This window comes from Panthera pardus, unplaced genomic scaffold (genome assembly GCF_024362965.1).
Source record: "Panthera pardus isolate Hobbes unplaced genomic scaffold, ASM2436296v1 HiC_scaffold_18, whole genome shotgun sequence".
Lineage (NCBI taxonomy): Eukaryota > Metazoa > Chordata > Mammalia > Carnivora > Felidae > Panthera > Panthera pardus.
Genome location: NW_026526743.1, coordinates 91,928 through 117,926, shown reverse-complemented (window position 1 = coordinate 117,926; position 25,999 = coordinate 91,928). Strand labels below are relative to the sequence as shown.

Here is a 25,999-nt window from a genome sequence, read left to right as displayed (position 1 = left end):
CGGAGAATGAAAACCCAAACACACCTACACACACCGAGGCATTGTTTCTTTAAAACAAACGCATACTTAACACCCGCGGTGGTCCTGGCTCTACTGCAGGCGCAGGTGCCACCCTTGGGGCGCGAAGGACGAAAGTCCAGGCCCCCTCACAGAGCTCGCACCTAGGGAACTATGGTACCCAGGCGCCTGCTACCTCCACTTCCCGCCTGCAAGGTCGAGGCCCCGGAGTCGCGTCCTACAGCCTGGACTTACATCCCACTCGCCTTCTCCACCCACGCGGGACCACCTGAGATCACCGCCCTCCACAGGTCCGCTTCTCTTCCGCCGCGCGCAGGCGCACGCCTGCGCCTGCGCACTCTGAGCACAGGCGCCGGCACCGCCCGCTCCCTGCTGCCTGGGCCGCTCCCGCTGGACTGCATTTCCCAGAAGCCACCGGGCTCGCATTCCCCCTCGACCCCTGAGTCCTTTTCCGGTGTCCAAGCAGCTGTGGTCCCTACGTGGTGAGTAAGACCTATCCAAAGATAAAAATCAGCAGAGGCTTCCGCAGTCTGATCAGAGCGGGACGCAACCCGCGGAGGGGATGAGGGGCACTCCAGAAGAGAACAATCCGGGAGATGACAGGGCGTGTAGAGCCAGGAGTCTCAGGCCTGTGTCTGCGCGAGCAGCAGAGATTTGTGTGCCCCCGAGATGCATGCGTGCGTGCGTGTGTGTGTGTGTGTGTGTGTGTGTGTTGTGACAGCGTGTCTCCGTGACGTCGTCTGCGTTTGTATGCTAGTGACAGATACTTGATTTGTGCTTATTTAACTTCATGGCTTATGGGTGACCGACGGTTGTGTGGCCGTGTGGGTTGTCATTGGAACGCGCGGCTCTAGGCTCCGCGGATCCTCCGCTCTGTGTCCTCACAGCCACTTGGGGACGGCCGCAGATAAAAGAGGGAAGCCAGATTCGGGGCCTTAGAATGGAAGAATGGAGAATTATAGCAAGGTCACACAGACTTGATCCTGAGATGAGATTTTTTTTTTTTTTTTTTTTTTTGGAAGCTCGATGTGGCCCCAAGGCAGGCTTTTGGGAAGACCTGATGAGGCCCCAGGAGTAGGAGTAGGATCCCCCCTGGAAGCTCCTAGAGGTCACCTACATGTTTCCTAACCACAGCGTTTCCAGAACTCCGGCCCCAGGAACATGCTGTGAATTGGAGATAGATTCCACCCGAGACGTCAGTGATCCTGGCCTCTCTCATACTGGGAAGGTCAACACTGCTCTAGTGGCCTTTCTACTCCCAGTCTGGTTGTGTGGGGGGGACTGGTGTTAGAAGTTACTGTGCTATCCAAGAAAATCCTGATGTCTCATGATTGCTTTCTCTTTTCCCAGGGCTGCCAGTCTCTTAAAAAAAAAAAAAAAAAGATCCTGAGAGCAAAAAGAATTTTTGTTACACATCTAAAAGTTAAAAGTTCAGGTGAGTTTGTATAGCCTCATTATTCGTAAAATGCACTTTAATTGTAAAGTTATGAGACCCTTTCTTTTCCTTCTTCTGAAATGTCCTGCCTACCAGTGACATTATCTGTGAATTGTGTATGAGCTCATGCAGGTGAATCATCCTTCTCAGGACCCCCCAGCCCTTCTCCCCATAATTTAATCTGTTGCCTACCGTTAGCTATTATGTTTCTAATTTTTGATCACCAACTAAATTAGTCTATAGTGAACATCATTATGCATAGATCTTTATGTCCTTTTACAGTCATTCCCTAAGGATAAATTTCTAGTTTTGAAATTTGAGTCAGATACCAGATATTTGCAATATATCCATATGCTTGTACTCGTTGGAATACAATGACAAAAAGATATAGTTGCTATCCTCAAATTACTTGTCATCCAGTAAGGAAATGAAATCAAAGTAGGAATAAGATAGACTATGTGAGAGGCCACTAGGAGAAATTCAGGTGATCTGCTTTAGGAGTTCACAGGAAGAGACACCATTCTGTCTCTAGCAGCCCTGTCACAATATGATCACATTATGCCAACTCCCTTGTGTCACCATACCACACTTTGTTTATTCTTTCTTGTGACAATGGGTCGTTCTCCGCATTTGACTGTTAGGAGTAAACCTTCTATGAACACTCTTGTACAAGGCTTCATGTGGACATCTGTTCTCGGTTTTCCTGGGTATGTGCTTATGGGCGGAAGTGATTGACTTCATTTACTCTCCACTGCAAAGTATAGTTACTTTTCAAACTGGCCATCACTTGATATTGTTAATCGTTTTCATTTTAGTCCATTCTGATAGATGCACAGTAGTATCTCATTGTGATTTTAATTAGCATTTTCTGATAAGTGGTTATGTAATATCTTTTCATATGATACTGTCCATTTTGATATACTCTTATTAAGTATTCAAATCTTTTGTCCATTTTTTGGTCTGTTTTTTTGCCATTTTCCTGTTGATTTGTAGGAATTATATACATATTGAATACAAGTCCTTTGTGTGTGTATGTAAGCATATGCATGCCTGTGTGTGTGTGTGTGTGTACAGAGACAGAAAAAGAAAGAATATCTTTCATTAGCCTAGAGCTTCTTACTCACTTTATTAATGATATCTTATAACGAAGAGAAGTTCTTAATTTTAACCAGTCTTTTTCTTTACGGTTATTGCATCTTTGTTCTGTTTTTTTTTTTTTTTTAATTTTTTTTTTTTTAACATTTACTTATTTTTGAGACAGAGCCAGAGCATGAACGGGGGAGGGTCAGAGAGAGAGAGGGAGACACAGAATCTGAAACAGGCTCCAGGCTCTGAGCAGTCAGCACAGAGCCCGACGCGGGGCTCGAACTCACGGACCGCGAGATCGTGACCTGAGCCGAAGTCGGACGCTTAACCGACTGAGCCACCCAGGCACCCCAACATCTTTGTTCTGTTTAAAACATCTTTTCCTGGGAAAGAAGGGACAGCTCTTCCTTATGGTAGAATTCCAGGTGTTGAGTGTAGAAGGGAAGAGGGAGATAGAAAATGGCAATTAGGCAAACACCAGAGAAATAGTTGTTTCAGACACAATCAACTGATAGATGCTGAAACTAGTGGGTGAAAATTTGAGGAGAGAAAGGATTTGTAGTGTCAAAATATTCCCCACGCTGCCTATTGACTACAAAGGGAAAGATAGTAACTTTACAGTGGGGAAACCCAGCAGAAAGCAGTCTAATCAAGTGTTCAAGGTTAACCTCACCAGTAATAAGGCATTGGCATCATGGGCCCTTTCTCATGGTGCGAAGAGAAGGACACAACATCATTGTGGTACTGCCAAAAATACGTGACCTCACTCCAATCATGAAAATATTAGAAAAACCAAGTGGGGGGACATTTGACAAAATGACTGGTATCCCCCCCAAGATGGCAAGGTCATGAAGATAAGTGCGGTAGACAGACTCCATGGTGACCGCTCGATTCCTGCCTGCTGGTGTCTGTGCCATTGCATAATCCCCACCCCGGGAGTACAAGCTGAGCGTCTGACTTGCTTTCAACCAAGAGAAAATGGCAAATGTGAGGGGATGTCACTCCTGTGATAAAGTTACATTATGGTCAGAGTCATGGTATGTCACTGTTGTGGTTATATCGTGTCGTGGAAGACTCCGTTATAGCAGACTAGAGCTAGACTCTCCTTGAGGGCTTGATGTAGTAAGCGGCCATGCGGGAGAAGCCCATATTGCCAGAAACTGCAGGTGGCCTCTAGGACCTGAGGGTGTCCACCAGGTGACAGCCAGCAAAAAGCTGGGGCCCTCAGTCGTATAGCTGCAAAGAAATGAATTCGGCCAACAATCCGAACGAACTCTGAAGTGGGTTCTTCCCCAGGTGAACCTCTGAATGAGAACACAGCCCAGCCAACACCTTGTTTGCAATTTATGAGATCAGCCTAAGGAGAGCATCCTGCTAAACTGTGTGCAAACTCTGGGTCCACAGAAATTGTGAGATGACAAATATGTGTTGTTGTAAGCTAAACTTGTGGTGGTTTGTTATGGCAGCAGTTGAAAACTATTACCGTGAGGAGACCATGGAGATTGGAAGAGACTAAGGACAAATAGTAGCTAAATGCAATGTGGGATCACGTATAGGATCCTGGAAAAGAAAAGGACAATAGTGTGAAAAACTGGTGATATTTGAATAAGATGTGCCATTTCTAGTATTGTCCCACTGTTAATCTCCCGGTTTTGATTACTGTCCTATGTAAGACGTTAACATTGGGGTGAGGGGTAAAAAGAACACTCTGTACTATTGGAACTTTTCGCTAAGTCTAAAATAAGTAAAAATAGAAATTAAACTAAAAACGGGGGAAATTTTGCACATCCATAATCTTGAAGATATTTTCCTATTCTTCCAGAAGGGTTATTGTTTCAGTTTTCAAACTTAGGCGTATGATCCATCTTGAATTTATATCTCTATGTAGTAGAATCAGGGTCAAAATCATTTTTTTGCACACAGACACTCAATTGCTCAGGCACCATTTGTTGAAAAAGACTATCCTTTCTGACTTATATTGCAATCAGACTTTTTTGAAAAATGTGACTATATATGTGCAAGTCTCTGTCTGGAATCTGTTCTATTGGTCTGTTTGTCAATCCTGTGTCACTATCACTGTTTTAATTACAGTAGCTTTCTGTCATGTCTTGATATCTAGTAATGTGGTTTTGACAACTTTGTTCTTCAGAATTGCCTGGACTATTCTGGGTTCTTTGCATTTCCATGTAAATGTAGAACAAGTTTGTTCATTTTCTGTCTTTTTTTTTTAATATAACTTGTCAAATTGGCTGTTAATTTTCTTTAAATAATATCCTGCTGATATTGTTGGAGTTGCATTGAATCATTAGATCAATTTAGAGAGAATTAAAAGTTAAAATTGAGTCTTCCAATTCTTGAGCATAGAATATGTTTCCATTTGTTTAATTGTTAATTTCTTAATGTTTTGTTGTTCTCAGTCTAAAAGTCTTGTACCTCTTTTGTTAAGTTTTTCCAAAGTGTTGTATTTTTTAGTGTTTTTCATAAACTGTTGGGATTTTGAAATTTCATTTTCCAGTAACTTTGCTTTAATACAATTAATTGTTTTATACTTTGACCTTTTATTCAACAATCTTGCTAATGAATTCATTTATCCTAACAGTTTGTAGAACTGAATTTTTTTTTCAGTGTTCAAAATCATGTTATCTGCAAATAAAGATGGCTTTACTTTTTTTTTTTCCAATCTTACCTTTCATTTCACTTTTTTTTTCCTTTACGGTACTGGATAGGTCTTATAGTATAAAATTTAATGGAACTGGTAAGAATGGACAACCTTACCTTGTTTCTGAACTCAGAAGGCCAGCGACCCATATTTCACCTCTCCTATAATGGTAGCTGTAGTTTTATTCTGTAGATTCCCTTTATCAAATTAAAGAAGTTCCCTTCTTTTCCTAGTTTGCCGAGAATTTTTATCGTGAACTGTGGTTGAATATTATCAAAGATTCTCCATCTGACAAAATGTATGAATGGCTTCCTCCTTTATTTTTTAAGTTTGGAAGGTTACATTGATTTTTTGAAAATTAAGTGACCTTTGTATTTCTACATTAAATCCTTATCATCATCTATTATCACTGGTACTATTTGGTTTACTATGCTTCCTAATATTTGGTTTAATATGCTTCCATCTATGTTCTTGAGAGAGATATGCTGTAATTTTCATTTCTTGCGATTAATATCCCTGTCAGGTTTTGATACTACAGTTATGCCTCATGATATGGTCCATTTTTTTTCTGTTTTCTAGAAGATACTGAGTTTTACTAGTATTTTTAATTCCTTCAGTGTTTGGGAGAATTTGCCACTGAAGCCTCTGGGCCTGACATTTTATGGGAAGTTCCTTAATAAAGGTTTTATTTCTTTTTTTTTTTAATGTTTGTTTATTTCTGAGAGAGAGAGAGAGAGAGAGAGAGAGAGAGATACTCTCTCTGGGGAGGGACAGAGAGAGAGGGAGACACAGAATCCGAAGCAGGCTCCAGGCTCTGAGCTGTCAGTACAGAGCCCAACACGGGGCTCAAACTCATGAACCCAGTGAGATCATGACCTGAGCCAAAGTCGGACGCTTGACTGACTGAGCCAGCCAGGTGCCCCAAAGATTTTCTTTCTTTAGTAAATACAACAATATTCAGAATTTCCATTTCCTATATCAGTTCAGTTAAATTTATTTCAAGGAATTTTAAAATGTCATCTACATTTTCAAGTTTATTGGCATAAAGTTGTTCATGAAATTCTGTCATCAATTTAATGTCTATAATATATGTAGTGATACCTCCTTTCATATTCCTGATATTGGCATTTATATTCTAGACCAGTATAGCTAGAGGCTTATCAATATTATCTCTTCAATGAAATAGTTTTTGGCTTTATTCATTTTTCTCTGTTGTATATGTGGGTTTTTTATGTCACTGGTTTCTAAATTTGCTTTTCTTTTTCTAGCTTCCAAAGGTCGATCATTGATTTTTAACCTTTATACTTTGATAATACATACATTTATGTTTAGCTGAAGGGGGTCAAAGAGTGTAAAGAAAGAATAAGCTAAGTGGACAATTATTACAAATGCTCACGCTGTCCACTGGGAGAAAATAAATTCCAGATTTATTAGCATTGACATAATTTGACACAGGGTTTCCATCGTAATTTCACTACTAATTTACTTGCTTTGTCAACATATCTGTAGTACATTTAACAACTATGATGGAGATTAAACAATGAGTGGCATTTATCTGCAGCATTTATTAAAAAAAAAAAACTATAGGTAAAAAATGTTGGGCGTCTGGGTGGCTCAGTCAGTTAAATGTCTGACCTCAGCTCACTTAGGTCACGATCTCATGGTTCGTGGGTTCGAAACCTCGCATCAGGCTCTATGCTGACAACCCAGAGCCTGGAGCCTGCTTTGGATTCTGTGTCTCCCTCTCCCTGCCCCTCCCCCATTCACGCTCTGTCTCTCTCTCTCTCTCTCTTAAAAATAAATAAACATTAAAAAAAATATTTTTAAGGTAAAAAATATCTTTGTAAGTATTGGTTTGGTTGCATCTGACAAGTTGTGTTATATCATACTCTCAGGGTCATTCAGGTCTGGTTTCCATTATGATTTGTTTTTTGACCTGTATTTATTTAGAAGTGAACTTTTTATATTTGGAAACATTTGAGAAATACCTGTTTTTAAGTTCTAAGTTAATTCCAGAGGCTTCAGAATATATGCATTCTTTTTTGATATTAATCATTTGAAATTTATAGATGCTTGTTTTATGGCCCAGAATATTCTGATAAATACACTGTGAGCATTTGAAAAGAATGTGTATATAGTCTATAGTTTGGGAGTACAATGTTCAATTAGGTCAATTTGATTACTCCTGTTCAAAGTTTTACGGCCTTGTTTATTTTTTTTTCTCTTCCTGTCATTGGTTACCAATGGAGGGTATTAAAATCTCAAACTTTTGAAAGGGTATTAAAATCTTAAACTATCCTTTAATTCTGTTGGCTTTCCTATACATATTTTATTTATTTTAATCTTTTAAGTTTATTTATTTATTTTGAGAGAGTGAGCGAGCAAGGGAGGGGCAGAGAGAGAGGGAGAGAGAGAACCACAGGCAGGCTCTGCACTGTCAGCACAGAGCCCAATGTGGGGCTCGAACTCACAAACTGTGAGATCATGACCTGAGCTGAAACGAAGAGTTGAACACTTACCGACTGAGCCACCCGGGCGCCCCTCGCTTTATATATTTTAAAGCTGTGTTATTAGGTACATAAGAAATGTAAGACTCCCATTTTGTTCTTGTTGAATTGTACAACATGTCACTTATAATGCTGCTTGCATTGAAGCCCATTGTATCTGTTATTAATATACTAACATCAGCATTCTTCTAATTAATGTCTAATACATTTTTCCACTCTTTTATCTTTAATATGTCTGTGTCTTTATGTTTCAAATGTATCTCTTATAAGCAGCATAATTGATCCTGTTGTTCTTTTCAATCTAATCTGACAATCTTAGCTTTTAAATGCAATGTTTAGTACATTTATATTTCACTGTAATTACTGATAGAGTTTGATTTAAGTCTGTAATCTTGGGATATATTTTGTTTGTCCTATTCATTCTCATTTCCTGTCTTATTTTCAATTAATCAAGTATTTTTTATTATTTCATTTTATCTCTCTGTTAGGTTTTTCTGGTTGTACATCTTTGTATAATTCTTTAATTCTTTGTATAATTCTATAATTCTTTAACTGAGCTATTTTTGACTGCATCTTTAATATAGTCTCCTTTAGATTAGGGCTTTTACTACATACCAAATAATGTGAGACCATTTTAAGTTTAACTCCATTTATGGTGTTACTGTCATTTCTTCTTCATCACAAGCCCCACAAGTGTTATTATTTTTGTTGCTTTAAAACGGTCCATCTGTTTAGTCATATTATTCATATATATACTGTCCTAACTTTTTGTACATCCCCACTTCCATCCGGGATTACTTGCCTTTAGCCCGATTGCTGTCCTTTAGTATTTCTTGTATTGTGGGTCTGTTAATAAGAAATTCTCCAAGCTTTTGTTAGAAAAGGTCCTTCTTTCATTTCTTTTTTAACTGTTTATCTATTTATTTTGAGAGAGAGAGAGCAAGCAAGGGGCAGAAGAGAGGGAGAGAGAAAAATCCCAAGCAGGCTCCGCACTGTGAGCGCAGAGCCCCATGCAGGGCTCCATCCCACGAACCATGAGATCATGATCTGAGCCAGAATCAAGAGTTAGATGCTTAATTGACTGATCACCTAGGCGCCCCTCACTTTCATTTCTGAACAATATTTTCTTCGGGTATAAAATTCACAGTTGTCATATTTTTCTTTCAACACTTTAAAGATCTGATTCCATTCTTAGGCTACTATAATTTCTGTTGAGAAATGAACTCTTTCTCTTGTTGTGTTCTTATAACTGATATCCTGTAACAACATACTATTAAGATATGTTTTTAAACTTTGTTTTTCAGTTGTTTGGCCATGCTGTGCCTAGGTATGGATTTGCGCATTTTATCTGGTTAGGTTTGATGAGTTTTTTGATTCATACATCAAAGCATTTCACGAGATTTGTGATGTTTTTGTCCATTGCTCCTTCAAGTAAATTTCCTGTCTTAGTTTTTTAGGTGTTCAATCTCATGTCTTGACTATCTCTTGTATTTCTCTTACGTTCTGCTCTGTTCTTTCCTTTTTTCTCTCTGCGTAAGATTATTGTTAATTTGACTTTACATTGACAATTCAATACATTCTTAATTTTCAGTATTCTATTCTTATAAAATGTTCATGTGAATCTCTTAAGATTCTAAATCTCTATTGATATGCTTCATTTTGCAGTCTGACTGAGCCAGCCAGGTGAACCCCCCTCCCCCACTTTTTTTAAGTAAGCTCTACACTCAACATGGAGCTTGAATTCACAACCCTGAGATCAGTAGTCATGTGATCTACCAATTGAACCCATTTTGCATCCCATTTTGCCCATATTTTTCTTTATTTTTTTGAGCATCTTAATATAATGTTTTTAAGTCCTTGTCTATTAGCTTCACTATGTAGATAATCTCTGGATCTGTTTATACTGAGATTTTTTTCTGTTGATTATCAGTAGCCTTCTCCTGTTTCTTTGCATGTTTAATAATTTTTATTGTATGCTGGCATTGTGGATAATATACAGATTCTGGATTAGGTTATCTTCCTTTAATGAGTTTACTTAAGGGTTTCTCATTAAAAATTTTTTTTTTACCGTTTATTTATTTTTCAGACAGAGGGGGACAGAGCATGAGCAGGGGAGGGGCAGAGAGAGAGGGAGACACAGAATCTAAAACAGGCTCCAGGCTCTGAGCTGTCAGCACAGAGCCCGACGCAGGGCTTGAACTCACGGACCACAAGATCATGACCTGAGCCTAAGTCAGACGCTTAACCGACTAAGCCATCCAGGTGCCCCAAGGGTTTCTCAGTCTTAATGCTGTTGATATTTTCAGCTAGATAATTCTTTGTTTTGGGGAGGAGGGGGCTTTCCTGTACATTACAGGATGTTTCACAGCACCTCTGGTTCTCTACTCACTAGAAACAATAGCAGCCCTTTCCATATTTTGACAACCAAATATGTCTTCAGACATTGCTAAATGTTCCCCTGTTGAGAACCAATGGTCTGTACAGTCATTTTCAAAGTCTGCTTCACTTTCCATTGCATGAATGCACTATAATTTATTTAATTGACCATCTATCTAAGTACCTTTAGATTTAGTACTTTTAGATTTCTCTCCAGTTTTTTCTTTTAATTTTAACTAGTATCTATAATATTCCTTTATACATCTCTAGGCAAATTTTACAGTTATTTCCTTTGGATGGAAACTCAGAAATGGTCTTTCATGGCTAAATTCTTATGGAAAATTCTACTTACATGTCTCAACTGCACTAGGTTTTCAGAAGTCCACAGGACACCATAAGAATGTTCTTGGGGCACCTGGGTGGCTATTGAGCATCTGACTCTTGATTTCGGCTCAGGTTATGATCCCACTGTCATGGGATTGAGTGCTCTATCAGGCTCCTCACTGAACAGAGAATCCCTGCTTGGGATTCTCTCTCTCTTCCTCTGCTCCTCTCCTGTGCTTGCACGTTCTCTCTCTCTCTCGCTCTCTCTCTCTCTAATTAAAAAAAAAAAAATGTTCTTTTCCCCACAACCTTACTGTATGTGGTACATCATCAACCTTTGAAATCCAACAGTTGAATACCTGTAAATGTTAGTACCTTATTGCTTAAAAAACATCTCTTTAGTAAGTCTTTTGATAGGTGAAGTTTTAATTACCTATTCTTAGGTTTCACACAAGGGAACAAAAAATCTGGGTCTCAAAGGCAATAGTTGGGGGAAAAAGTTGGCCCTATAATTATAGAAATTAAATTCAAAACATATCACTTCTACTTATTGTTCGTGATATAGGGAAGAGTCTTTAATTAAACGTTAATGTGTATACACTACCTATCACGTAAGGTTGCAAACATCTGTATGTTGCTGTGTGGTTTCAGTAAGCAGGAATTCACTCCCCTCTTGTGGGTACTGGGTGGGTTGGGAGCTGCGGGCACAGGCAAGGACTCGTGCCAGCAAAGTAGATCCTGATAGGGAAATCCAGGTTGGTTAACCCAGAGGATCTTAGAAGTCAAAGTTTTGGCTTAGGGGAAAGACTTCACATGGGCAGGCAGTTTTACGGTGGTCAAGGTTTCCAGGTTTGTCTCTACTGTTTTCTGTCTTTGGTGCAAAAGATTTTATGTCCAGGTCCATGAAGGATAAAGGTTGTTGCAGTTTGTGTTGTATGACTTGGTCTTTACCCTGGAACACAGGCCTGGATGGGGGAGGATCTATTCGGTATCACTGAACAACCCAGGCAGGGTTCAGCTGGCTTGGTAAGAATGAAAAATAGGGCACCGTGGGTGCCTGGATCGAGCTTTGGTGCAAGAGTGCCCCTGTTCTGTATCCACTCTTGTGTGGCTTGTATCTGTAGGTATGGGGAAGGGCTTGGGTTTCTCTGGACTTCTCATATCCCCTGATGTGCGTTAATGTGTTTGGGAGGGTGGAGAGTGGGAGAGAACAGTGGGAAGCAGAAATAAAGAAGAAAAAAGAAAGGTTTCTCCTACCTTAAATAATTTTTGGAGTTCCGAGATACACAAGGTCTCAAGGCCTCTTTTTCCTCTCTCAGCTCTGGCTTCTCTGAACTCAGCTTCCCTAATAGAGGAAACCTGAGGAAGACAGGTGGTTTGAAAACCATGGCCCAGGTAGGTGTCTCTATCCCGAAATACTGTGACTTTTAGCTCATATAAAACTTTCATTCTTTATCCCCAAGCCCCCTATCTAGGAAAGTTGTATCTCTGACCCGATTTCATGGTTTCTCCCCTTACAGAGAAGGATGATGTCCTCCTCATTTGCTCCTTGTTTTTTTAGAACTGATTTTCAGTTATTCATCAAATAATTCATTTATCTTCTATGCGTTCAGTCTTCTCTCGAGAGCATTGTTAAAGGAGTGAAAGAGTAAAGTACCTGGAAGGAAGTATTTGAGCTTCCCTTATCAGGTTTGTGGTTTCGTGAGATAGAAGTGATGGTCCTATTTGATCACAGGAGGGTACACTTTCTCCATAGTTTTCCAGGGAGGTAAGGGAGAATTGGGTGATGAATGTTCTCGGGGTCAGGTGTGAGATGAAACCTCAGCTTTGAAAAGCTTTTCAGTTTGGGTAGAAATGGTATTGGTGCCGAGAGACAGACAGACAGACAAGACAGACAGACAGACAGACAGACATCAGGGCCCTGGCTAAGGAATCACTGAGAACTGAATAAGGTAGTAAGGTCCATTTTGTATTGGAAGATAAATAGCTGGTCTTGAGTCAATCAGTGTTGGTCTGATCATCCTGTATTAGTGTGTTCTAACTCAGGAACAGGAATTCAGTAAGGGATTGTAGAAAGGAAGATCATCTAGAACTACATGTCCTAGATGATACTGAACAGTGGGGAAGAGCTTAGGATTTGGGTCCACCCTAAATATCATAATAGCATAATACTTTACATTTAATATTATTTTAATAACATTAATAACACCTTAAGACTTTAAGAAAAATTGTATCTGATGTCTTTAAGAGGGACTAAATGAAAACTTTAACTTGTGAAAATAAAGGAGATGCTTATGATACACAACCTGACATATATTACATCTTGATAAAATTACTTAATTTTATAGAAACTATTTCCGAAGATAGAAACTTTATCAGCTTTTTGAAGTATAACTGACATATAATTGAGTGTATTTTGTCTCTTTAGAGTAGCTTTATTGAAATTTGATTTACAATAAATTGCTCATATCTAAAGTGTGGAATTTAATGAGTTTTGACCTATGTATATACCTGTGAAACTCTTACCATTATCAAGATAATAAAAATTTTTCTCATGTCCCTTTATAATCGCCCCCTCCTTACCTGCTCCCAACCTTGCGCTTTGTGTCCAGGCAACTGCTGTCTTCCTTTCTGTCACTATAGGTTAGTTTGCATTTTTCTAGAATTTTGTATAAATGTAATCCTACATCATGTGCTCTTTCATTAGCTTATTTCATTCAGCATATTTATGTTGAGATTCATCCATATTGTTGCATATCTTATTCCAGTATATATTCCATTCCAGTAGTATATTCCATTTAATTACTGATTAGTATTCTCGTCTCAGGATATACCAAAATTTTCCATCCATTCTTCTGTTGATGGATATTTGAGTTCTTTCCACTTAAAAACAAATTTTTATTTTATTTTATTTTACTTTTGAGAGAGAGAGACAGAGCGTGAGCAGGGGAGGAGCAGAGAGAGTGGGAGACACAGAATCCAAAGCAGTCTCCAGGCTCTGAGCTGTCAGCCCAGAGCCCGATGCGGGGCCTGAACCCACAAACCGTGAGATCGTGACCTGAGCTGAAGTCGGAGGCTTAACCGACTGAGCCACACAGGTGCCCCTAAGTTCTTTCCACTTTTTGACTACTACAAGTAAAGCTGCTATGCCAAAATGCTTCATGCCAAAATCTTTGTGTGGACATATGCTTTCATTTATCTTGGGTGAACACCAGGAGTAGAATGACTGGGTAACGTGGATGTTTAACTTTTTAAGAAATAAACTGGGACACCTGGGTGGCTCAGTCAGTTAAGTGTCTGACTTCGACTCAGGTCATGATCTCGCAGTCCATGAGTTCGAGCCCCACATCAGGCTCTGTGCTGACTGCTTCAGATTCTGTGTCTCCCTCTCTCTATGTCCCTCCCCCACTTGCGCTGTCTCTCTCTCAAAAATAAGTAAACATTAAAACAATTTTTTTAAAAGAAATAAGCCGTTTTTCAAAGTGATTGTACCATTTTACATTCCCACCATCAGTATTTGAGAGTTCCATTTCTTTCCACATCCCTGGCAACACCTACCACAGTCTATTAAATTTTAGCCATTCTAATAATTATATAGAATACTGTCTCCTAGCAGTAAGCTAGGGCAATCATAGAGTTCACTTCATTTGTTACTTATCTCTCAAGGATCACTACCTAATATTTTCTGTTTTGAAAACTATTGTCTCATACATTTTGTCCATGTTTTTGGTTATTTCACATGGGAAGGTAAATCCAATCCCTGTTACTCCATTTTTGCTGGGATAGATTTTTTAATTCATTTTGGGGAAGAAAGTGAACAATGCTCCTTACATATACACCGAGGAGAAAAAATGTCAGAACGTGCATTTACTAATAGTGTCTGATTTAGGTACATAGTAGGTAATGTGCTTATATATACTGTTTCGTTTAATTGGGAAAGTCTTGGTTACTTAATTCATTTTTGTACATTTAAAGTTTTCCTCTATTTTTAAAGAAATTTGTTGCACTCCAACACGATTCTTCAAGACTGTGTTGGCACTCTACTTCAGAAGCTAATTTATTTATCTTCGTCTGATCGTGTCATGACCTTGTAACTCAGCTTACTTGTTTTTCTGTATTGCCCCCTTACTGCAATTCAGTCATTCCATCTTGAACATTTTTTCTTTACTGTTACAAATAATACGTGGGTTTGTCATTTCAGGTGCCATTGACATTCAGTGATGTTGCCATAGACTTTTCTCAGGAGGAGTGGGAATGCCTAAATTCTGATCAGAGGGATTTGTACAGAGACGTGATGTTGGAGAATTATACTAACTTGGTCTCACTGGGTAAGGACATCTGCCTGAAGTGATGTAGAATCTGCTGTCTGAAATAGCTGCTTTCTCCACTGTGTATTTTATGTTCTATAGCGAGAAACCAGATAAATGTCTCCATATTCATATTCTCCAAGGCCTAGTTTGACCTTTATTAGGTGGAAATGGGCATCTCTCTTCAGCAGCTGAATCTTTTCTGTCTTTCATTTACCTCCCTCCGCCCCATCCTACAATTCCTTCTTTTTCTAAATCAATAAAGGTTTGAATTATTGGACTTCTTCCTGCATAACCAATGCAAAGGAAACAAATTTCATATTAGGTGTATGTCCAGAATATCTACAAATATTCCACTTTAGTTGCTGGTCCACCTACATGGAGAACAGATAACATAGGGTCCTGGTTTTCTCTTTGCTACAAAAGAACCATGGTAATTTCTACAGTGTAGAATGAATCAAGAGTATTATCTGCTTCGTATTATTTTTGCATTTACAGCAGGAGAAAAGTTGGTTTGCAGTGCTTTTATAGATTCTACTGAGAAGTGAAAGGCTTTGTTCAGTTTTTGGAAAATGCTTGACCGTTATTTCTCCTGGGATGCCAGTTATGGTGATGTTAGATATTTTGAGTGTGTCGCACAGTTGTATCATGTATTCATTTCCCTTTCTCTCTATTATTTTCTGTTGACGTGTATTTCAGCTCATTTATCCCATATTCTGCTATGATGAGTCTGCTCTTAAAGATGGATTTTTCATATCAGATGTGGTCTTTTTCAGTTCTAGAAATTCAATTTGGTGGTCTTTTATGGCATCTAATTATCTGTTGAAATTCTTCATCCTTTTATTTACTTTCTTTTCATTACTGTTTTCTCATCTGTTTTCTGAAACATTTTAATCAAAGTTATTATGGAATTCTTGAAGGCCTTCATTTTTTGTACCATCCTTGGGTATGATTCTCTTTCTTTTTTTCTCTCATTATTCGTCATCTGGTAATTCCTCTTTAAGTCACCTGGAATTGTGATCGTATGCTGGACATCGTGTTCACAAGAACGGAACAGTTTCCATATGATGGGATCTTCCACCAGAGTATTTACATTTTCCTCTATTAATTGATAGGATGGCAGGCTGATCACTATAATACAATCAGGGAATGAGCTGGGTCAGTGCTAGTTTTCAGTTGGGGTAATGGTCAGCTACCTCTTTTTTATCACTTTACTGCTAGCTGCACTCGGAATCAATGAGTTTCTACAGGGGAAGAGTAGTGGATCCTCAGGACCAAATCATCACTTCTTCATGGCTCTTATTGCTTATCTGTTTCGATTTTAAGCTGCTTCTCCCAAACGATCTTTTAAAAAAAAATTCTTTTTAATGTTTATTTATATGAGAGAGAGAGGGAGCAGGGGAGGAGCAGAGAGAGAGAATCCCAATCATAGAGCCTGATGCAGGGTTCAATCTCACGGCTGTGAGATCATGACCTGAACCAAAATCGAGAGTCAGACGTTCAACCGACTGAGTCACCCAAGTGCCCCTCTGAATGGATTTTTTTGATTCCAGAAGAATTGTTGAGAATTAATAAGTGAATCATCCGCTTGGCATGCCAGGAAAAGAAGAGCATGACAGACTTAAAGAAAGTAGAAGAAAGGAAATAGTAAAAGAAAGTAGAAAGTAATGAAATGAAAGCCAAACGCAAAAGAGCAAGTCAAATCAATTTGCTTCTCTCTCAACATGAATCCAGAAAAAAAAATCTGTGTAAGGAAAAAAGCCACCTCGTTACAAACCTTGAAGCCGTGAAATACAGTATTTTGAAAATCATCCTGCCAAAAAGAAACGAAAAATCAAATGAAATAAATGATTAGAAAAATTTAATCTACAAAAATTTCCACTCAAGAAAAAAACCTGAAAAGTCTCATAAGCACTAAAGGAACTGAATCAGTCATCAAGAGTCTCCCCCAAAATTAGAAGATTCAGGCCTAAATCATCTGTCATTAAAGTATAGGTGCAACAGTTTGAACATGTAAGAATTTTGGGAAAATATTCCCCATAAATGCTTTTGCATGTTGAGTCTAACAAAGAATAAACTATGGAGAGAGGGACAAACCATAAAATAGACTCTTAACGACAGAGAACAAACAGGGTTGAGGGGAGGAGGGAGGTGGGGGATGGGCTCAATGGGTGATGGGTATTAAGGAGGGCACTGGCTGTGATAAGCACTGGGTGTTGTAGGTAACTGATGCATCACTTTCTGTTCCTGTAATATTTCACTGTATGTTGACTAGCTAGCATTTAAATAAAAACTTGAAACAAAAAAAAAAGAACATTAAAAGATGAGAAGAGTAGCCATCTTTTTAAAACATGGGATATACTTACAATAGCTTTTTCCAGTATCCTTGCCTACTAATTATATTATCTGCATCATTCCTTGGTCTGTTTCTTTTGATTCATTTTTCTCCTAGTAAGGGTCACATTTTCCTGCTGTTTGCATGCCTGATCATTTTTTATTAGATGCCAGACATTGTGAAGTTGACTGTGTTGGGATGCTGGATTTCTAATATTCTTTTACACATTTTTGGGCTTTGGTCTGGGACACAGTTATGTAATTTGGAATCTGTTGATCCTTTTGTGGTTTGCTTTTAAGTTTTGTTGGGGTGGGTCCAGAACAGCTTTCAGTCTAGGGATAACTTGCCCCACCCTCACCCCCACCCCACTGAGGCCATATCCTTCTGTGGACTCTGTTTGAGGCCTCATGTGTTATGGGGTCTTTCCATTCTGGTTGGTGGAAACAGGAATTTCCCAGGCCCTTTCTGACTTCCAGGGGATGTTCTGCCTACTTCTATCTGGTAGTACATTCTTTGTTATTTGTTTCCTCACAGATGTCCAGATTCATACTCATCCAGCTTCAAGGAGATTCCTCTGCAGATCTCTAGAGATTTCTCTTCCTCCTTTCTAGTACTCCAGCTTGCAAATTCTGCATCTCTTTCTTTCCCTTCATTCTCTACTCTGTCTTCTCAACTCAGGGATATAGCTGCACTGTTTTAGTTTCCCCTCCTTGTGCTTTGTTCTGGAAATTCTCTTTAGGCAGTCAGATGTGGTACTTGTGGGGCACACTTCATTTGTTTCCCTTCTCTCAGGAGATTTCTGTCTGGTGCTGTTTTCCAATATTTGAAAGATATTGTTTCATCTGTTTTGTTGGGTTTTCTAGTTATTTAAGGTAGGAGGGTAAATTTGATCCCTCTTAATGTTACATGACCAAAATCACAAATTATTCACTCTGTCTTTGAGAGCTTCTTTGCACTTTAATACAAGAGGTTTTAGACTCACCTTATATCTTCCCTGCCCTGGACCAGGAATTAGCTATTTCTCCAAGGCACCCTAGTTCACATTAGTGGGAAATAGTTTACAGAGACTGAAACCTGGCCAACAGGGAAGCTAATTGTAATCACCTTTTTGTGGGCATAAATACACATTTTTAAAATTATTTCTTCTATGGAAATTGGTTTGTTTAGATTTTCCATCTCTTCTGGGGTCTATTTCTGTTATTGTCTTACGTTTTATTTTGAAATAATTTTAGATTCACAGAAGAGTTATAAATGTGGTACAAAGAGTTCTAGTATACCATTCCCATAATGATGAGAACATCTTACATAACCATGGTACATTTGTGAAAACTACCAAATTAACATTTTACAATTACTATAAACTAAATATTTTATGTAGATTTCACCAGTTTTTGCACTAATGTCTTTTTTTCTGTTTCAGGATCCAATCCAGGATACCACATTACTTTTAGTCATCACGTGTCCTTAGTTTCCTCCAAATGTGACAGTTTCTCAGTTTTTCCTTCTCTTTCTTGACCTTGATACTTTTGAAGATACAGTTTGGTCAGGTATTTAGTAGAGTGCCTCCACATTTTGGGCTGTTTGTTTTCTTATGATCAAACTGAGATTATGGATTTGGGGGAAGAATACCAGAGAAGTACCCTTCTCATTGTATAACGGGAGTACATGATATCGATATGATTTATCAGTGTGCTGTTAACCTTAAAAACTCGTATAAAGTGGTGTCTGTCAGTTTTCTTCACTGAAAAGTTATTATTTTTGTTTCCTTTTCATATTCTATTTGTTAGGACCAAGTCAGTAAATCTCACTGGGGTCAGTTTTTATAAATAATATTTTCAGAAAAAAACGTCATCATGTACATCTCAAATGTATTTGCATAGTTGTCTTTAAGGATTTCTTAAACATTCTCTATTTCTTTATTGATGACTGACTGCCCGTTGTCATTGCGTTTGGATTGTCCTCCTATCTTTTGTTCCTTGAATAGGTAGGCTAGTGGTTTGTTCGTATGTGTTAATTGTACACCTTTATTTAAAATTTGTTTTTGTTGATTTTCCTTTTCTGCTTTCCTTCAATATATTTTATCATTCTTTTTCTAATTTTTGTCTTTTCCTAATTTTGGATTTCATATTTAATTTATTCATTTTAATTCTTTAATTTTTCATTAGATGTACGCCTTTTGGTCCATGTGTTTGCAGCAATACAGTTGAAGGCCATAGATTCTGATGTGTTGTATTTTTACTATCATTCTTTTCAAGATGTTCTGTGGTTTCAGTTTGTATGTTATCATTCTCTAACAGTAGTTGTTGGTTTTTATTTATCCAGAGAAAGGGCTTTGGCTTTTTGAGATTGCTACTCATTTTTCATCGATTCAGAGAATATTGTTTGCTTTACTTCAACTTTGTGAACATATCGTACTTCATTCATAGAAGAATCCCACTTGTCTTCACCTCATACTCGACCCATTTAGCACATGAGAGTCTTTCAGGCTGCTCCACCATCCAGACAGCCCATTTTTAGCCTACATTCAACGTGTTCTTTGTTGCAGAGTCCCAGGCATTTGGTTTCCCAGGGTCTGTTCCCATGGTATTTAGTTACTTTATTTTTCCCCGACATCCTCAAGTTTAATTTCTCAGATGTTCATAAGCATTTAAAAATAATATTAACTGTTGCAATTCCTGAAATTCATTTCTGTGAAATTCAAGGACAATTTGCCTTGCCTATAAAGGAATGGAAGGGAGGATTTGGGAAAGTCATTAGAGAAACAAAACACAGCTAGCATCAGTAGGATGGATAAACAATGTTAAAGTTCTACTGACGAAGGTAATACACCATCTGATTATCTTGACTGAGATAAAGCAGAAAAACAATCATGACTCGGCACAGGAAGGATGGAACAATGTACGTCAATTTAAGGGGATAAGCAGGTGGAGAACGATCAGGTATCACCTCTTTCCATTTATATTTTTGACTAAGCTAGTTTGGATGTACATTTTTCTCACCTGTAAGGTAAATGATAGAGGAAAGCATGCTTTACTATAATAAGGCATGAGAGATTAGGATCAGCGAGAGATAGTTGATAACTGTTGCATCATTTTCAGAAACTAAATGGTTATTTTGCTTGGCTGTCTTCCCCAGTGACCTTGATTTTCATCCTTATTTACCTTTATTTTCATCCAAGTTATTTTTTAAAATTCAGTACTTTATTCTACAAGTAAGGACTTGTTTTGCAGTAATAGTTGCAAGAATTTTTGAGTTTTAGAGTAAGAAACTAAGTAGTAAAACAAATGAGAAAATAAGTATGTAATAGAGAAAAGTGTTTTGAAGACAAAAAGTTAGGTGTTGGAGTACAGGATAAAGGATATGAATTTACTTAGAGTTAGCGGAGGCAGCCTTTCTGAAGAAGTGATTTCTAACCTGCAACACCTGAAGATAGTAATTTAAAGGGGTGAGGTGAGAGGATTTCTGAAAGGTGGAGCCCCAGGGAATGGGAAAGGTCATGGGACATCTTAGTAGCTGAAGAGATGCGTTGGGATAGTATATGGGGAACGAAGATGCCAAGGGCTTGAAATGAATTTGTGTAAATAAGACATCCTTCTTATTCATGATTGTGTATTTAGGTTTCATGCTGAGATAAAGACAACCCACCGAAAAAATTACATAGAGCCTCTGATAGATAATGTTAGAAGTGTAGATAACCAGAACCTACTCCTACAGAATCTGATTCAGTCTCAGTGGATCTCTAAAAGGCACTATATATAAAAAGCTCTCTCTGTAATTTTGACCCACACTAAATATGAGAACTACTGACTTTTTTTTTTTATTTTTTTATTTTTTTTTAAATTTTTTTTTTTAACGTTTTTTATTTTTTTTTGGGACAGAGAGAGACAGAGCATGAACGGGGGAGGGGCAGAGAGAGGGAGACACAGAATCGGAAACAGGCTCCAGGCTCCGAGCCATCAGCCCAGAGCCTGACGCGGGGCTCGAACTCACAGACCGCGAGATCGTGAGATCGTGACCTGGCTGAAGTCGGTCGCTTAACCGACTGCGCCACCCAGGCGCCCCCTACTGACTTTTTCTCTTTGCCTACTCACAAACCTTAAAATTCTCGTATGAACTTTTACAATTTCCTGAGGCCTTCTTGCCTCTTAAAAATTTAATGACACGATTTTAGGATTTTATAACCCTTTTACTTCCAGTGAGTATACTTCTCAATTTATCCCTATTTTTACTCTAGAAGGCCCCTCCTCACCCCCAGTACAGGAAAATAGCATTTATTTTCTCATTTTCTTTCAGACTTTGATTTTACAACTGAGACCAACAAGTTATCTTCAGAAAAAAGCAGTTATGAAGTAAATTCATACCATCGGGAGACAATGAAAAGAAGTAAAACCTTCAACCTAATGAGGTTTATTTTCAGAAATGACCCACAGTGCAGAATTGAATTTGGGAGAGAACAGGGACCCAACATGGGATGTTTTAGTCAAATGACATTTATAAAACATATATCTCTTCCTCTACATCAGAGAATTCACTCTAGAGAGAAATCCTATGAATGTAAGGAATGTAGGAGGGGCTTTAGAAAAAAATCACACTTTACTGAACATTTGAGAGACCATAATGGTGTGAGACCATATGAATGTAAAGAATGTGGAAAGGCCTTTATAGTTCTCCAGCATTTTATTAGACATAAAAAAATGCACACTGATTTGAAACCCTATGGATGTAATGGATGTGAGAAGGCCTTTAGGTTTTATTCACAGCTTATTCAACATCAGATAATTCATACTGGTGTAAAACCTTATGAATGTAAGCAATGTGGGAAGTCTTTTAGACGTTATTCTCACGTTACTGAACATCAGAAAATTCATATTGGTTTGAAACCCTATGAATGTAATGAATGTGGGGAAACTTTTAGATTGTACCGACACATGTGCCTACATCAGAAAATGCATCATGGTGTGAAACCCTATATATGCAAGGAATGTGGGAAGGCTTTTGGTCATCGCTCAAGTCTTTATCAACATAAGAAAATTCATTCTGGTGAGAAACCATATAAATGTAAACAATGTGGAAAGGCCTTTGTTCGCAGCTATCTACTTATTGAACATCAGAGAAGTCATACTGGCGAGAAGCCTCATGAATGTAAGGACTGTGGAAAGGCCTTTAGTAGGGGCTCAAGCCTTCTTAAACATAAGAGAATTCATAGTAGTGAGAAGCTCTATGATTGTAAGGAATGCGGGAAGGCCTTCTGTAGAGGCTCTCAACTTACACAACATCAAAGAATTCATACTGGTGAGAAGCCACATGAATGCAAAGAATGTGGGAAGACATTTAAGCTTCATTCATACCTTATTCAACATCAGATAATTCATACTAATTTGAAACCACATGAATGTAAACAATGTGGGAAAGCCTTCAGTCGTGTTGGAGACCTTAAAACACATCAGTCAATTCATGCAGGGGAGAAACCATACGAATGTAAGGAATGTGGAAAAACCTTTAGACTTAATTCTCAACTGATTTATCATCAGACAGTTCATACTGGTTTGAAACCATATGTATGTAAAGAATGTAAAAAGGCCTTTCGTTCTATCTCAGGTCTTTCTCAACATAAGAGAATTCATACTGGTGAAAAACCCTATGAGTGTAAAGAATGTGGTAAGGCCTTTAATCGTAGTGATCGTCTGACTCAGCATCAGAGAATTCATACTGGTGTGAAACCACACAAATGTAAGGACTGTGGAAAGGCCTTTACTCATTGCTATCAACTTACCCAACATCAAAGATTTCATAGTGGTGAGAAACTCTTGATGTAGTGAGAGTCAGAAAGCCTTTTAGCCATGGCACATCCTTTACCATTATCACTATTCCACCACCTAATGATGTTATGGTAAAGATTAAGTTATTTAACATAAAAATATAAATGCTTAGAAAGGCATCTGGCACATAGTGTTTGTTTACTAAGTATTGTGGTTTTTAAATGATAATCACTAGTATTACTGTATATAAATTCATGTGGAAGGAGGACTCTATAAGCATATTTTTTTCAGATAATTCATTCTGGACAAAATCCCATAGACTATATTAAACAAGACCCTTTTTTATTCAAAGCTCAACCCTTGAAGGTTAATAAGAAGAAACCCTGTGCCTTTATTGAATATTGAGAATTTAGCTGTTGAAAAATTAGAAAGTAGTTTGCAGAAACTTTTCCTACAATAAATTCTGTAATACAGATAACATACAATCCACATTCCCTACAATTGAAATAAATTAAAAACTAATAATTTGGTAGCCAAAGACATACGTTGACTTGGAAAAGTTTTCCTCAAGTTTTTGAAAGTTTCCAAACTTACATAAAAGGTACAGCAGTGTTACAATGATGTTTTTTTGCCCTCCACCTAAATTCAATATCTAATATTTCTCTCTCTATGTATGAACATGTATATATACAGATGCACAAATACCATATATCATTCTTATTGCATATTGAATGTATTTTACATATATCATTTTGCTGTGTTTTTCAGTGAATGTTTTAGATATCACTTCACCTCTAAAAAGTCAACATACAATTCTTAGAATTAAGGATAATCTTCTAGATGACCATTAACCCACTGTTACCTAAAAATACATTAACAATAACCCTATATTGTTTTACAATATTCAGCCCATTTACAAATTTCTCTGATTGTTTAATGAACATCTTCTAAAAGTGCTGGATTTTTAAAAAGTCAAAAACCAAACTAAGCTCATATATGTTATATGACTGGCTTATTGAGTCTGATAAGAATTGGTCAAGAATTTACTCTCCACCTCCTTACCTTTTTTGAAGACTCAGAAGAAGTAACCTACATAATATTGTTAATTCCATATTTGTCCTTTTTCTCAAGGTGGGCTTAACTTTTCCTCTTTCCTTCGTATTTATTTTGAACTGAAGGTTATGTCTAGAGGCTTGATTAGGTTTCAGATTACATATTTTTTACAAGACAACTTCATAGGTAATAGTGTACTTAATATTATACAATATCAGTTGGCATACCAGTGAAACTATGTTTGGTCTCTTGGTTCATGTATTGATCACCATTTCTCTCCGTTGTACTGGTACATTTTTTCTTTGCAATTAGTAATCCACGGAAAGTCACATTGGCATTCCACTTGAAATTTAAATTGGTTATTATTTTAAAGAAATTAAGACCCCCCCCAAAACTCCTCATATTTTATATTTATCCATATATTTACTTTTCCCCATGCTCTTCATTATTCCCAGTTACCAATTCCCAATGGTCTGAATTTCCATGTGGTATCATTTTCCTTCACCTTAAAGAACTTTAGCATTTCTTGGAGTGCACATCTGCCGGTGATGAATTTTCAGTTTCTTTTACTGAATGCCTTTGTTCTTGAAGGGAGTATTTTTCTTAAAATAGACTTATGGGTTTTATTGTGTATTTTGAAAAAGATATTGTAACGCTGACTTCTGGCCTCCATAGATTATGATGAGAAGTCATTTGAATTATTTTCCTTCTGTGTCATTTCTCTTTGCATGTTTTCAAGATTTTGTCATTATCTCTGTTTTTCATCTGTTTGACTCTGCTGGTCTAGGTGTGGTTTTATGTTAATCCTGTTTGGAGTTCTCTGAGCCTCTGAAATCTGTATGCCTTTCCCCAAATTCCAGAAACTTTTATCCATATTCAGATTTTTTTTTCTGCCCTGGCCTCTCCTTCTGGGATTCCAAGTACTCATGTTAAATTTTTTGATATTATTCCACAGGTCACTTGTTCTGTTTTCTTCAACTGTTTTTCTGTTTTTCAGATTGGATAATTTCTATTACTCTATCTTCAAATTCACTGATTCTTTTCCCCGTCATTTCAATTATGCTGTTAAGCTTATCTATCAAGTCTTAAATTTGAGATGTTGCACTTTTTAGTCCTATAGTCCTCATTTAGTGCTTTTTTTATAGCTTCTATTTCCTTACTAAGATTTCCTGTTTCTTAATTGCATATTTTGACAATGCTTTTGATTCTGAAGAAAATCTTTCATATATCGATTCATGATAGGAAAATTAGTAAAATTAGTATTAACTTATGAAAAGTGTCACTTTCAGGAAATATTCCTACCCTTTTAGCTAAGTCATAAAAACAGTTTTTCCTTTCCTTGGAATTTCAGATTTTGTTTGTTCAAATGCAGTGTGATACTTGTGAGAAAGCAAATCACACTGTCATTTTGGGGGTCTTGATTATGAAATATTTGCCAAGTATTTTTAAAATTTTTTAAATATTTATTTTTGAGAGAGAGAAAGAGCACAAGTGGGGAAGGGGCAGAGAGAGAGACTGAGAGAGCACAGAGCCCGACGAGGGGCTCAAAGTCACAAACCACAAGATCATGACCTGAGCCAAAGTCAGACACTTAACCGACTAAGCCACCCAGGCACCCCACCAAGTTTTTTTTTTTTTAACGTTTTTATTTATTTTTGAGACAGAAAGAGACAGAGCATGAACGGGGGAGGGGCAGAGAGAGAGGGAGACACAGAATCGGAAGCAGGCTCCAGGCTCTGAGCCATCAGCCCAGAGCCCGACGCGGGGCTCGAACTCGCGGACCGCGAGATCCTGACCTGAGCTGAAGTCGGATGCTTAACCGACTGAGCCACCCAGGCGCCCCAAGGTTTTTGTTTTTGTTTTTGTTTTTAAGAAAGCCTCAGAGTTGAAAGTACCGTAAATCTTTGTATAACTCTTCCACCATTCAACCAATGAGCACTGGCAAAAAACATAAATAAATTCATTGTTTTCTGTTTCTTTCAACAGCTCCATAAATGACAATGATTCATAACATTTACATGTATATACCAAGCCATCATACTTTCCATACTGGAAAGCAAGTCAATTAGGGAGACATTAGGCTCTTACCTTAAAATTCCAAGGAATCCACATTTTAACAGCATGGCTGGAGCACCACCTA

At 37.9% G+C, this 25,999-nt stretch overlaps 1 protein-coding gene across 1 annotated transcript; it reads left to right on the top strand.

Annotated features, from left to right (window-relative positions):
• The first annotated feature begins 289 nt into the window (after positions 1–289).
• Positions 290–25,495, top strand: ZNF404 (zinc finger protein 404). The gene is made up of 4 exons (XM_019434382.2): positions 290–500; positions 11,725–11,800; positions 14,607–14,733; positions 21,341–25,495. The coding sequence occupies exons 2-4, from the start codon at positions 11,792–11,794 to the stop codon at positions 22,861–22,863; spliced, it is 1,659 nt and encodes a 552-aa protein (XP_019289927.2). The 5' UTR covers positions 290–500; positions 11,725–11,791; the 3' UTR covers positions 22,864–25,495.
• The last annotated feature ends 504 nt before the right edge of the window (positions 25,496–25,999 follow it).

What these genes read in the sequence shown, in the direction of transcription:
- ZNF404 (XM_019434382.2), top strand. An exon ending in TACTAACTTGGTCTCACTGG is followed by an intron (nt 14,734 to 21,340) that starts GTAAGGACATCT and finishes ATTTTCTTTCAG; the next exon opens with ACTTTGATTTTACAACTGAG.